Source organism: Lampris incognitus, chromosome 1, assembly GCF_029633865.1.
Source record: "Lampris incognitus isolate fLamInc1 chromosome 1, fLamInc1.hap2, whole genome shotgun sequence".
Classification (NCBI taxonomy): domain Eukaryota; kingdom Metazoa; phylum Chordata; class Actinopteri; order Lampriformes; family Lampridae; genus Lampris; species Lampris incognitus.
Genome location: NC_079211.1, coordinates 103,482,983 through 103,496,333, shown reverse-complemented (window position 1 = coordinate 103,496,333; position 13,351 = coordinate 103,482,983). Strand labels below are relative to the sequence as shown.

The following is a 13,351-nucleotide window of genomic DNA, read 5'->3' as shown; positions in this document are numbered from 1 at the left end:
ATCACTCATCTAAGTGACCTCTTCAGTCTCAGCTGACTGCAGGTACCCCCCCAAACTTATAAACAGAACACTTGAGACACGTGTTTTCCAAACATCCACATCTCAGTTGCTTTCAAACCCCAAAACATGCTGTGCCAGAAGTTGGTCCACACCAAGGATCAGGTCCCACGGCACAAACAGAGCAATATAGTGTACGCTGTTAAGTGCCAGGAGGATTGCCGTGACTTGTACATTGGGGAAAGTAAGCAGACACTGGCCAAGAGGACGGCACAACACAGGAGAGCTAACACATCAGGCCAGGACTCCACAGTCTACACCATCTACAGGCCAGTGGCCACTCTTTCAAGGATGAGGATGTGCACATCCTTGATAGGGAGGGACGCTGGTTTGAACGGGGAGTCAAAGAGGCCATCTATATGAAGAGGGAACAACCATCCCTAAACCGATGGGGGGGGGGGGGCTAAGAGTACTGTCACCATCTTACAATGCTGTGATTGCAAACATTCCCAAATCCTCTGTGAATAGTACACATGGCCACTGTAACTCTAGTTAATGGTCACGCCTGTTTGTATATGAAACGGATCGGTGTTTTCAGTCGTTATGCCACGATATTGTTTATAAAGGTGGGGATACCTGCAGTCAGTTGAGACTGAAGAGGTCACTTAGATGAGTGATGAAACGTTTCTGTGGTACTGATGAGCTGACTCAACTCTCTGTGATACTTCATCTGGCCAATGGCCAATTGTGTCTGTAGGGACGCCCGACCAAGCCGGAGGTAACACGGGGATTCGAACTGCCGATCCCCGTGTTGGTAGGCAACGGAATAGACTGCCACGCCACCCGGATGCCGACTTTATGGTTCTAGTGTTGATTGTTTTTTCAATGTGATGATTTATTTTAGGGTCTATCACTTTCCAGTGAAAATTATTAGTTTATGGAATGTGACTCTTACTTTTTTACTCCTGTATTAATGTGTGTGTGTGTGTGTGTGTGTGTGTGTGTGTGTGTGTGTGTGTGTGTGTGGTGTCATGTTGTGTCCCAGGAGTCCATACTGAAGGGCCGCTTCTCCCCGTCGGGCAGGATTGAGGGCTTCACAGCTGAGATCGGTGCCAGTGGATCCTATTGCCCGCAGCATGCCACCCTGCCCGTGCAGGTCACCTACTATGATATCTCTGAGCACAGCGCACCATCACCCTTCCTGGTAAGTCGTGTGTGTCACCCTTTGCTCATACCAAAAGCATTATGAGCAGCAAAAGCAGCTGGCAGTGATTCATTTTCACCGAGAGCTGGCGACGAGGCCATGGCGGCAGCGACCAGCGGGCTGACGCCCAGAGCCGATATTTGAAGACGAGTTGAGGTTGACGTTATTGCCGAGGGGATGTTTTCCCATTGTGACAGCTTCACGACAAACTTGATCGGCATTCTGGCACAACTAAACTTGTCTGCAGCACAGCTTGAATGAACCCACCCCTCGCCAGAGGGCTGGCAGCAAGCAGCTAGCAGCCAGAGCAACCGCTAGCGCTCATGGCATTTTTTTGGTGTGAGTGCAGGATTATAAGTATGGCTCCATATAAAAGTGTGCCATCTGTGTGATGTGAACCGCTGCTCTATCCCCTACATGACAGGGGGGCTTGATTGTGTGTATCTAACATGTTCCCTGAAAATAACCATGCCGACGTCATCAGTACTAGCAGACATTTTCCAGAACAGCAACAAATGCGGAATGAAAATTCCCACTTAATTTGTTAAAAATCTGCTTGCTAATTTTCTTCCCATCAAATTGTTTTGCCTGCAAGAGTGGCAGCCATTGCCAGAGGTCTGCCTTCATGCATTTATTCTGCACTGCTCTGAAGTAAATATGAATCAGTCTATGACCTATAGAGTCTGTCAGCCTATCGGTTACCATATCATGGTGCGCAACGTAAGACTGCTGGAGCAGCGGTTCCCAAACCTTTTAGGCAACACACCCCCTTATACATCCCGACCAGGTTGATACACCCCCCCATCCCCCACACCTTCAAAAAAACACAGCATAGCCTATTTATTAAAGGCACCAAGTTTAATCATGCGCAAATAATCAGAACACATGAAACAAAATATTCAAGGGATCACAACAATGTGCTCTCACAGTCGAATGAAACTGAAACTATATTGCAACACATTTTCAGCAGCGCAACAAAGAGCAAAGAGGATGGGTGATGGCAGGGGCACGCGCACAGACATAGAGGCAGATAGGCCCAGCATGAGAGAAGATTGGGGGAAAAGGCTGTCATATTTTCAGCCACATTAAAGAAAAATTGCATTGTTTAAATTACAATTACCTGTACAATTAAACATATACTACAACATAGTGGCTATGGAAATTACAACACCATCAATTTGAATCAAATTGCAATAAAGTTACACACGATCCACCACGTAAAGAACAGAGAGAATGACACATGCATACAGTGGCATTTCTGGCCATTCTGGTGCCCTAGGCGAGAACCCCCCCCCCCAAAAAGCACCATCTTCAGGGGAAATAATACTTTTTAATTTTACTATTATAAACACTAAATAGAAATAAAAGTGAAACAGCAGGTGTGCAAAAGGTAAACAACATTGGGTGCAGGTATAAAATAAATATTATTTTATCCTATTGGACTTGAACCTAGTTTTTTGGCACCTTACTTGCGTTGTTGTCTCTTGACTAGGTCCGTGCTTGTGTTGTACTAACTCTCAGATGTATGTCGCTTTGGATAAAAGCATTAACATTGTAATTGCAAATAATTACAAAAATAAAATAAAAAAGCAACATGTTTTTTAATGCGCGATCAAATATTTAACAACAGGTACATATCTCTCATCACCTCACTCATAACAAATGAGAGAGAGAGAGAGCGAGAGAGATGAATATTCCCAATAAACCTGCAGTTTGGAGCACACTGCATTACGGGAAAATCTGTAAAAGTCTGCACCGACTGTTTTTTGTACACACCCTGTTCTTGCACTTTGACTTTTCTAAGTACTCTTATAAGTACTTCTATTTTGTGCTTGTGTGCTGAGCCAGCAAAACAAGCATTTCTTTATGAGAATAAGTGTAAATCTGCTTTGATATACGACAAATAAACTTGGAAAAATGGAAATCAACAAAAAACGAAAGCACAGCATGTGAACGCTTTATGCTTGGTCACAGCGTTTGGTTTTAACTGGTGTGTTTGTGCAGGTTTCTGTTGTAGGCAGGTGTGGTAAGGTGCCACAGGTGTGAATTCAGCCATTTTATTGGGTGTGGTAGTAACAGTGGTTACAATACTAACGCTTCTGTCACACTTCATGGAAATTGCTCTCATATAAACAAATTCATTTGAAACGAGACGAGTCCTGAATTTCTTATTCATCACTAAATGTGGTGCGAAGGAAGTGTATGTTCAGACACCATAGCTGGTCATGGCGCCCAATCATTTTTATCTCTTGAGTGTTTAAGCCACAGAACCCTGGTGCAGAGCTCAAAACGTAGCTTGAACATACGTGAATTAAGTGTGATGTGGTTAATCGGCCTTTTTATGTCTCTCACAGGGGGTGATATCCCTCGAACCTCTTGGAAAGAAAGGATACAGCATACCCAAAGTGGGGACCATTCAAGTGGTATGTTCAGTCTCTTCTGTCTGTCAGTAGCATCCTTTCCTTTACCGCCCTGTGCCGTTCTGTCCAGCCATCGATATGGATTGAGTATGGTTATTGTCACACTTTGGCTTTGTGGAGTAATTTAAAAAGATTCACTGAAAATCACTGGCGGTCTATTCCGTTGCCTACCAACATGGGAATCACCAGTTTGAATCCCCGTGTTATCTCCGGCTTGGTCGGGCGTCCCTACAAACACAATTGGCCGTGTCTGCGGGTGGGAAGCCGGATGTGGGTATGTGTCCTGGTCGCTACACTTGCGCCTCCTCTTGTCAGTCGGGGCGCCTGTTCAGGGTGGAGGGGGAAATGGGGGGAATAGTGTGATCCTCCCATGCGCTACGTCCCCCTGGTGTCACTCCTCACTGTCAGGTGAAAAGAAGCGGCTGGCGACTCCACATGTATCGGAAGAGGCATGTGGTAGTCTGCAGCCCTCCCCGGATCGGCAGAGGGGGTTAGAGCAGCAACCAGGACGGCTCGGAAGAGTGGGTTAATTGGCTGGACACAACTGGGGAGAAAAGGGGAAACCCCCCCCCCTAAAAAAAAAGAGATTTTTGCACTTCATCTTTTCGCTACATCATCTTTCCTTTAGATTTCAAATCAACCCACACGAATCCTCATTCCTTCCCTTCCCTGAGTCCTTGTCATTAACCTAATTGATTTACCACATTGGCTTAAAGTTTGCTTGATATTATGGCTTTAGAATAAAAACTACTTGACTGAGACAAAAGGATTACTCGTAGCATATGGTGTACTAGAAATTAGGTTACTGTTGCACAACTGGCCTCTTGGTGCACTAAAATGTATTGTGACATCCCACTGCTGTTCCTTTGCTCTTGCTGAAGCATCAGCCGTGTCCACTAGCAGGCTGAGGTTTTCCATTCCCAGCATAATGGAGCTCAAATTAATATTGATAACTTGTCTTGTACCGTCCTAAGGAGGTGCCACTAAATGTGAGTTCCTGGACCCATTGGGTGGAGCTGTTAGTGATGGAGTCCATTGACTGGATGAACATACAGCTCATAAGAAACAACAGCTGCCATCTTTAAATAAGCCTTCACATCGTAGACTGAAACCGCTAAAACCAGCTTTTAAACTGACAGAATTGCATAAAAGTTTCATAGTAGTAAAAAAAAGAAATCAATAACAAGATAATGACTCCAACCTCCTTCATGTTTCTGGTATTGCTGTTTACAGTGTAGGGCATCTCGAGCCCAGTGGCAGTCTGTATTTCCCCTCATCGTTGTGGTTTGTGTGATGTAAACAGAAACAGAAGTGTGTTACGATCACCACAAAAGCTCCCAATATGGAACTTCCCAACATTGCTGAACTTTTTAATCTTCCCCAACTTTTATTGTCACACTGTTGTTTTTGTTGAAAAGCCATCAATTAGGGTTGTTTTTTTTTTCTTATTTGTTTTTCTCGCATCCAAATTGCTGAACTGACTGAATTCTTTGTTTGGCCATCTTGTCTGCAGACCTTATTTAATCCCAATAAAACTGTGGTGAAAATGTTCCTGGTGACCTACAATTTTGGAGATATGCCCGTCAATCACATGACCTTCCTGCGCCACCGCATTTTCCTGGTGCCTGTGGAGGAAGGGCTGGAGGGGAAAGTGGAGGGGTCTCCAGGGGTTGGGGTCATGGACAGGAAGAAGATTCTCTGCTACCTGATACACCTCAGGTATGGAATGTTTCTAACAGTTTATTTTATTTATTTATTTATTTAGTATTGCTGCAGCCATACCAACATGTACCCTGGCTCTGCCAAATGACAGAAGCTAAGCAGGTATGGACTTGACTAGTACTTGGATGGGAGACCTCCCGGCAATACCCGAGTTGCTGCCGGAAGTGGTGTTGGTGGGCCAATAGGGGGCAGTCTTCCCTCTGGTCCTAATAAAATCAACAAAATATCAAATCCCAATGCCCCAGTGCAGTGATGAGGACACTGCTGTAGGAGATACCGTCCTTCGGACGAGACGTTAAACGGAGGTCCTGGCTCACTGTGCTCATTAAAGATCCCATGGCACTTATCACAAAGAGTAGGGGTTTCCCCGGTGTCCTGGCAAAATCCCCAACCTGGCTCTCTCCATCTGGCCACCTAATCATCCCTCCGTGTAATTGGCTCAATGATTCCCCCCTCTCCACCTCAAGCTGATGTGTGGTGAGCGTTCTGGCACAAAATGGCTGCCGTGCATCACCCAGGTGGTGCTGCACATTGGTGGTGGGTGGTTGAAGTGAGTTTCCCTCCTTCAATGTGAAGTGCTCTGGGTGTCTAGATAAAGCACTATATAAATTTAATGATTATTATTATTATTACTATTATTATTATTTTACTCTAGTCTTGTTCCATTATGCCATGATTTACATTTTCTCCTAACTGATAAATGTACTTAATAAAAACAACATGCCTATATAACTCTTTTTAGATCCTCTTTTTTCAGCAGCATGTCTAAAAGTAAAGGAAGAACCTAATAAGCTGTTCAGAATCCTCCAAATTTATTTATTTTTGCACCAAACACTAGAAATTACCTGTCTTTAAAGGCCCAGAAAACACCTTTTTTAACAGGCCAGCGGTAGTCTTCAGGTTAGAGAGGCTGGGTTCTTATTGAAAGGGTTGCTAGTGCGAGCCCCCACACCGGTTGAGAAAATGCCAGCTGCTCAGCAGCCTGCTGTAGAACACTGTGGTTGTTCTAGGCAGCTCCTAGGTGTAAATGGTTGTGAATGTCAATCCTGGGGGTGCTGGAAAAGAGTACGCATACCCTGTTGAATTCTGCTGTATAAACAAAAGTTTAACAAAAATGTAAAATACACTGTGTTCTGCACTTACATTGTTTTGATAGACCCGCGGTTCCCAAACTTTTTAGGCAGTGCACCCCCTTCTACATCCCGACCAACCCCCTCCCCCCTTTTTTTCTCCCCAATTGTATGCGGCCAATTACCCCACTCTCCTGACCCTTCCCAGTCGCTGCTCCACCCCCTCTGCCGATCCGGGGAGGGCTGCAGACTACCACATGCCTCCTCCGATACATGTGGAGTCGCCAGCCACTTCTTTTCACCTGACAGGGAGGAGTTTCGCCAGGGGGACGTAGCATGTTGGAGGATCACGCTATTCCCCCCAGCTCCCCCTCCCCCTTGAACAGGCGCCCCGACCGACCAGAGGAGGCGCTAGTGCAGCGACCAGGACACATACCCACATCCGGCTTCCCACCTGCAGACACGGTCAATTGTGTCTGTAGGGACGCCCGACCAAGCCGGAGGTAACACGGGGATTCGAACCGGCGATCCCCGTGTTGATAGGCAACGGAATAGACTGCTATCCCGATCAGGTTGATGCACTCCCAATCCCCCACACCTTCAAAAAAAAAATGCAACACAGCCTATTTATAGTTGCATTAAAGGCATCAAGTTTAATCACACTCAAATAATCAGAACATGCAAATATTCACGGGATCGCAACAATGCGCTGTCGCATTCGAGTGAAACTGAAACTACATTGCGACAAGTTTTCAATCAATCGCAACAAAGTTATGCACAAGCTGTCACTTTTAAAGAGCAAAGAGGATGGGTGAGAGGGAGGACGCTTGGAGGCAGGTAGTCCCATCATGAGGGAAGATGGGGGAAAATGCTGTTGCATTTTCAGCGGCATTAAAGAAAAATTGCATCAAGTTCAAATTACAATTAACCACATGTAATTTACATTTTACAAATGAAATCTGTAAATTTCATGTTTTTATTTTGTAAGAAAGAAGAAAGGAAGCCACTTTATTTTGTCCTTGTAGGTTTACATTGAAGTTTATTTTCTGCATTTACCCCATCCTACTGTGTAGGAGCAGTGGGCAGCTGCAGCGCCCGGGGACCAACTCCAGTTCTTCTTCCCATTGTCTTGCTCAGGGGCACAGGCAGAAAAAAAAATCCCACTTTTTTACAGTGTAATGGTGTAATTATTACACCATCGCACCACCATTACATTTTTCCTCTTGTGCACTCCCTAGAGGCAGCTTGAGCACCCCACTTTGGGAATCTCTGTGTTAGACTATAAGTGCGTAATGTAGACTAAAACTATAACTTCCCGTCCTAATGTATTGTGCCTGTGTAGATCAGCCCAGCCAGCAGCTGTATTGTTTTTAATAGTATTTGTTGTGTTTCTAAAGTGGTGTTTCATTTTGCGTCTCATCCTTAGATTCCAGAGTTCCAAATCTGGGAAGATCTACTTGCACAACGATATCCGGCTGCTATTCTCCCGCAAATCCATTGAGGTGGACACGGGAATCCCTTATGAGCTGAAATCTTTCACCGAGGTGCCAAGAAACCCCAAATACTCACCCCGTGTGTGACCCTGTGACCCCCCTCCCCCCGCCCCAAAGCCAACCCAGCCCCTAACCCTGCTTCCCAAGGAAGAGGGATGGGCACAGACAAACAGAATGCCAGAAATACAGACGCAAAACTTGAACAGACTTGTATACACATCTCTCTCTCTGTCTCTCGCACACGCACACACAGACAGTGCAGCCATTGTAGAAGTCCCTTTTCAAGCATTTGCCCCACATCTATCCTGCAATAGCACCGCAGGTAAATTCTTTCCAAAATGTTATTTAGAGGAACTACAGTAATAGTATTACAACACAAAACTCACAATGCCTCTTTTGGAACTAGCTACCAGCCCATCTCTTGTATCATCCAACAGCAAAAACGTGCAGCAGTATTTCAGCTCACAAGTGGTACGTACGTGGGACTTCTGCAATGGCTTCATCTGTGCAAACAACGCATACAAAGAAATGCACAAACATTGGCACACGTTGCTCAACCGGAAATGGACATATGGATTCTCGTGCACAGACAGATGCATACCTACGCTGCGGACCGAACTCTTCTGGTGGTGACTCTCTACGTTCAGTGTTAACATGCATGCCTTGTGACTAAAACATACGGATTTTTTTTCCCTCTAGTGCCGTATCACACTGTCCTTCACTCTGCCTGCACCCCCACCACCCCACACCACTGCCGCTAGTGCCGGACCAAACACGACACAATATCAGACTACAAACTTTGCAGGGAGAACTGCACACACACACACACTTGCATAGAACCACTCGTGATGTTATCGGCCGAATCGGAACCAACCCATCATCTGCCACCATTTCTACCAGTTAAAGTGATACCCACCTGTCATCTTGGAAAGACAGGATATATCATACCCAACAGGACCTGACCTGACCATCTCACACGACATGGTATGGACCGCTGTGTGGTGTGCCAAAGCAGGAGGGGCCATACCATGTTGTAACTAGTAGGGGAATTTATTTTATGTAGCCAGACTGAGGGACACTGTGTGTTATTTCCTTCTTCCTCTTTTTTTTTTTTTTTTTAGAATCTGTTCAAAACAGTTGAATGTGGGAGTGGAAAAGAAAAAGGAAAATGGAAAAAAAAACAAGCCGTAGTATTTTTAATTTATGTTTTCGCAAATGTCTTAATAAGCAATATGCTGCACAAAAGTAGAGTGTGTTTTTTTCAGTCAGACAGACTTTCTCTCCGGAGCGGGACTGGGGAGGTGTAAGTTAAGAAAGGGAGGGAGGGGGGAGGGATATTTAATATGGAGAGGAAAAGTCTATGTATATTTAAGAGAATAAACTCTGTGACTGGCGAGTAAAACCCCTGTGTCGTCGTGATGTTGTCGATGTTGTTGTACCTTTCTAACGGCCTACCTGCTGAGTTTCAAGGGAGAATTCACAAATTTTCAACACCACCTTCTGTCTGTCTGTGACAGGTTTAGCATGTGAAAAACAGCCGCAGTTGTTCTCGATTGTTTCTGCATCTCTGAGGCGACAGTGAAACAGAGTTTTTTTCTGGCCGCCAAGTGACGTTATGGTGATGTCGGTTGATGGCCGGAAAAACTAAACTGAGCCCAGCAGTGTTTCTGTAATACTCTCATCTGCTCTAAAGATGCAGTTAAAAGAAACACATCCTCGTTTTCTCGACTAAGCCTCGTTTCTGATGGTGAAAATGATGTCCGACAACACTAGCATGGAGAATTTTATGGGTGGCAACACAAAAGCTAGCATGTAGCAATGCATTCTGGTCTGTGTAATGGCTGTGGAAAAGACTCTGAGAGCAGGACTACACCAATTTCTCCACCAATTTCTCTGTGGCCCAGTGGGTATCGCTGTCTTCAAGCAGCAAGAAGGTCCTGGGTTCGAACCCTGCGGTTGTCCAACCTTGGGGGTCATCCCGGGTCGTCCTCTGTGTGGAGTTTGCATGTTCTCCCCGTGTCTGCGGTGGGGTTTCTTCGGGTGCTCCGGCTTCCTCCCACCAAACAAAAGAAACATGAATGTTAGGGTTCATACTCCTGTCTGCCCCTGAGCAAGGCAACGGGGAAATAAGTGGAGTTGGTCCCCGGGCGCAGCGTCAAGTCGGCAGCCCACTGCTCCTAGCCACACAGATCACAGCTAGGGTGGGTTGATTTGCAGTAACTGAATCTCCCCAGGGGATTAATAAAGGAAACTTAATATAGTGTGGACTTTATTGCCTCAGTTGACTACATTACTCATCAGTACTGATTGCACAGACACAAAACCATTGGTGAAATGTCCCTTTAATGCCGTTCTTTGACTCTTCTAAGGGAGAACATTTAGGACAAAATGCCTCAGCGTCATTAACATCATCGTCCTCTAGTTTCAGCCATCAGGAGATACAAGGAGTGCTCCGGTATCTTGTCACTTAAGAGAAACTAGTCTTCTGTGTTTACAGTCAATGAATATGGTGCCTTGTGGTCTAATGCAGTGCTGAAGTGCCAAACGCTGGATAGTTGTCGGGGATAACTGCACAAAGGAGGACGTCTGCAAGGACTGCCGCTTTGATGTTGACCAAAGTTTGTTGCGATCGTTTTCTTTGTGCAAAATGGGTTTGAGCCAACTGGCAGCAACACATACTGCCGAAACTGTGATCGTCCTCATGTAAAGCAGCTCCCTATGTGAGAAATACATGTTTACCATAACATTTTCTGATGCTGCAGGAGCATTGGGGTGTGCATGTGTGTGTGTGGGGGGGGGCACATTAGGGTCACATGATATTTACCGAGATTTAATGAACATTTTACAGTATAGGCGTTTGGATTGTGTTAAAGAGAAGAATGTCCTGCTGTTAAACAGCAGAGCAGTCGAGCGCAGCATTAGTGTAACAGGTAGACAGACAGCAGCACAGAGGGTCACAGCCATGTAAGCCAGTCAGAAAATAAAGCAGGAAGTTTTTTCTTCTTTTTTTTTTTTTTGATGAGAGAAAATGTGAGCAGTGTCTGGCACTAAAACCAGGATCATCCAAGGCCAAAGTACTGTGGAGTGGTTTGGCCTGTGTCCAGCACTAAGAATAGATCCAGGACCGTGAGGCCATAGTCCCTTGTGTGACGGAGCAGCAGCCACCTAATAGCCCTAAATCTAAGTCACTTTGGATAAGACTGGCGGCTAAATGCTAAAACAAATATCAGTTTCCCTGTTCCTTTCTTTTCAATAGGGATTGGGAAAAGTGTAAGGGACGCACCTTCTCTAAAGTCACCACTAAGGTGCCTGCAAGCAGGGCACTTTGACTCCAGTTGCACCAATGAAACCGCTTTAGTGGGTAACGACACCAGACTGGTTGGCGTGAAGAGTTCTCAAAAATGTTTGTCCACAACAACGTGAGTGTGAAGTAGGGCATTGCTAAAAAGAGCTGTTTTATCACCGGGTTAGTAAAGTTTAAAAATAATATCTGCCATAGTGGGATTTCACCAACAAAACCGGTATGCACTGGTGTCATTCACCAAAATAATGTCTAGAAATTGCGGTCCGCAGGCCATAATCCAAACATAATCCATGTACGGAATGGATTATAGATTATGTTGGAAAATCCTGATCTTGTTGAAAAATAAATGGTCATATTTACTAACCCGATCTATCCGTAGTTTGTATGCTGTTGGACGTGACCGGATGGTTTATGCCCAGTTACTAACAGTGGGAACTGGTTGCATCGACCTTGGTGTTCATGTAACATCTGGCTGTGAGGCCGGATATGGCTGTGATGAAGATGTTGACAGGCCCAGATACATAGACACAGAAGAGAAAGCTCTCAAGTTGACTTCTGTCCCTCTGCTTGTGGCTCAATGGGGGGGTTGTGTGTTTAGATGGGCCTAGTTAATGCTGTACGATGAACCAGCGAACAGGAGGGGAGCACTGAAGCCTCCCGATGTGTTGGGGTCACATGTGAATGAATATGGGAAGGACGGAAAGCGGAGGAAGAGCGAGATACAACGCTAATGTGTTAAACAGAACTTGACTTTTCATAGTAATACTGACCATAACGTTGCTGAGGTGCGTCTATGTGTGTATGTGGTGCGTCTATGTGGTGTGTCTATGTGTGTATGTGGTGCGTCTATGTGTGTATGTGTATATGTTCACGTCCCATTCGAGAGTCTGCAGACTGAGCAAAGAAACTGTTTTTAGCAACAGTTTCTCCATCCTTGCTCTACAATGTTGGAATGTCCCACGCGCACACACACACACACACACACACACACACACACACACACACACACACACACACACACCACTCAAAACAGCAGACTCACTCCCCAAAACAACCCCTTTTCCGTAAAAACATTCCATTCGTTTTCAAAATATACTGATCATGATATAATTTTATTAAAATAACAATAATAATGAAGGTTAAAACCTCTCTCCTCAGCTTTTATTTAACGTTGTTCCATCCCCAGAGCGGCTATAAAGCGTCTGATCTGTCCGGGCTTCATAGCTCTGAGACCCTTGCCCCGTTTACTTAGTTTGTTAGCAGTGATTTGTGATCTGAGAACGCGAGTTCTTTCTACAGTCTGCAAGTAAATGATGTGCTTTTGAACGCCATGTGAGACTGAAACGTAGTAGCAACATAAAGGTTGCTGCACCCCTCACTGCTCGCTGGTTCAAACCTGTGGCGAGGACAGCAGTAGTTTGCCCCCTGGTGACACGTACTCATATTGCAGCGCAACGATCCTGTTTACACATACAATGTCCCACAGTAGCTTATTACTTTACGTATAATCTGCTCGATAGCTGACAAGACGACATACAAATGACAGTGTAGCCAGGTCGGATAGTTGACAATCTCATCATCATCACTGGAGGTCACTCGGGGTCGAGTATGACCGTTCTCCTTCTGGGTCCCTCAGGGTCCCCTCAGGGTCCTCAGGTGGGCGTAGAGGCCGATCCTGGAGCCGCATAATGGGAGGACGTCTGCGCGGGACAGCTTTTTTACATGGAGAGGCTGATGTGCCTGCAGCCACCACACGGTCCTTGGCAGGGGTGGCCAGAGTCCAATGGCATCGAGAACCAAGACGACTGGGGACCACCCTCTGTTGCGGCCTTGATCTGCCTTCACTGCCGTTGTGACCCAGAGACATCTTCCACCAGTTCAACAGTTGAGGTCTTTGTTGGATCGCACGTCGTCTGGAACCTCTCCCTTGACCTACCTGCCTTGGGTGACCCTACCAGGAGCCAAGCTCCGGATGGCATAGCTCTACACGCAAGCTTCTCCACCACGACAAGGTGGCGATCCACGAGACGACATTAATCTACATTAATCCACATACAGGACACACATAACATCACAAAGTGCTGTTGTGTCAGTGCTGGGAATTCAGACAAACCTCAGTATAACTTTCAAACACAACGTGC

The 13,351-nt window shown here is 45.6% G+C and overlaps 1 protein-coding gene across 3 annotated transcripts in view; it reads left to right on the top strand.

Annotated features, from left to right (window-relative positions):
• The window catches only part of LOC130118929 (atos homolog protein B), a 60,930-nt gene extending 51,681 nt beyond the window's left edge, over nt 1-9,249 (top strand). For all 3 annotated transcript variants that reach the window (XM_056287258.1, XM_056287267.1, XM_056287274.1), the window contains 4 exons: nt 1,043-1,201; nt 3,556-3,624; nt 5,135-5,340; nt 7,840-9,249. In XM_056287258.1, the coding sequence (XP_056143233.1) occupies nt 1,043-1,201; nt 3,556-3,624; nt 5,135-5,340; nt 7,840-7,993 (588 nt within the window). In that variant the 3' untranslated portion in view covers nt 7,994-9,249. The remainder of the gene's footprint in view (nt 1-1,042; nt 1,202-3,555; nt 3,625-5,134; nt 5,341-7,839) is intronic.
• The last annotated feature ends 4,102 nt before the right edge of the window (nt 9,250-13,351 follow it).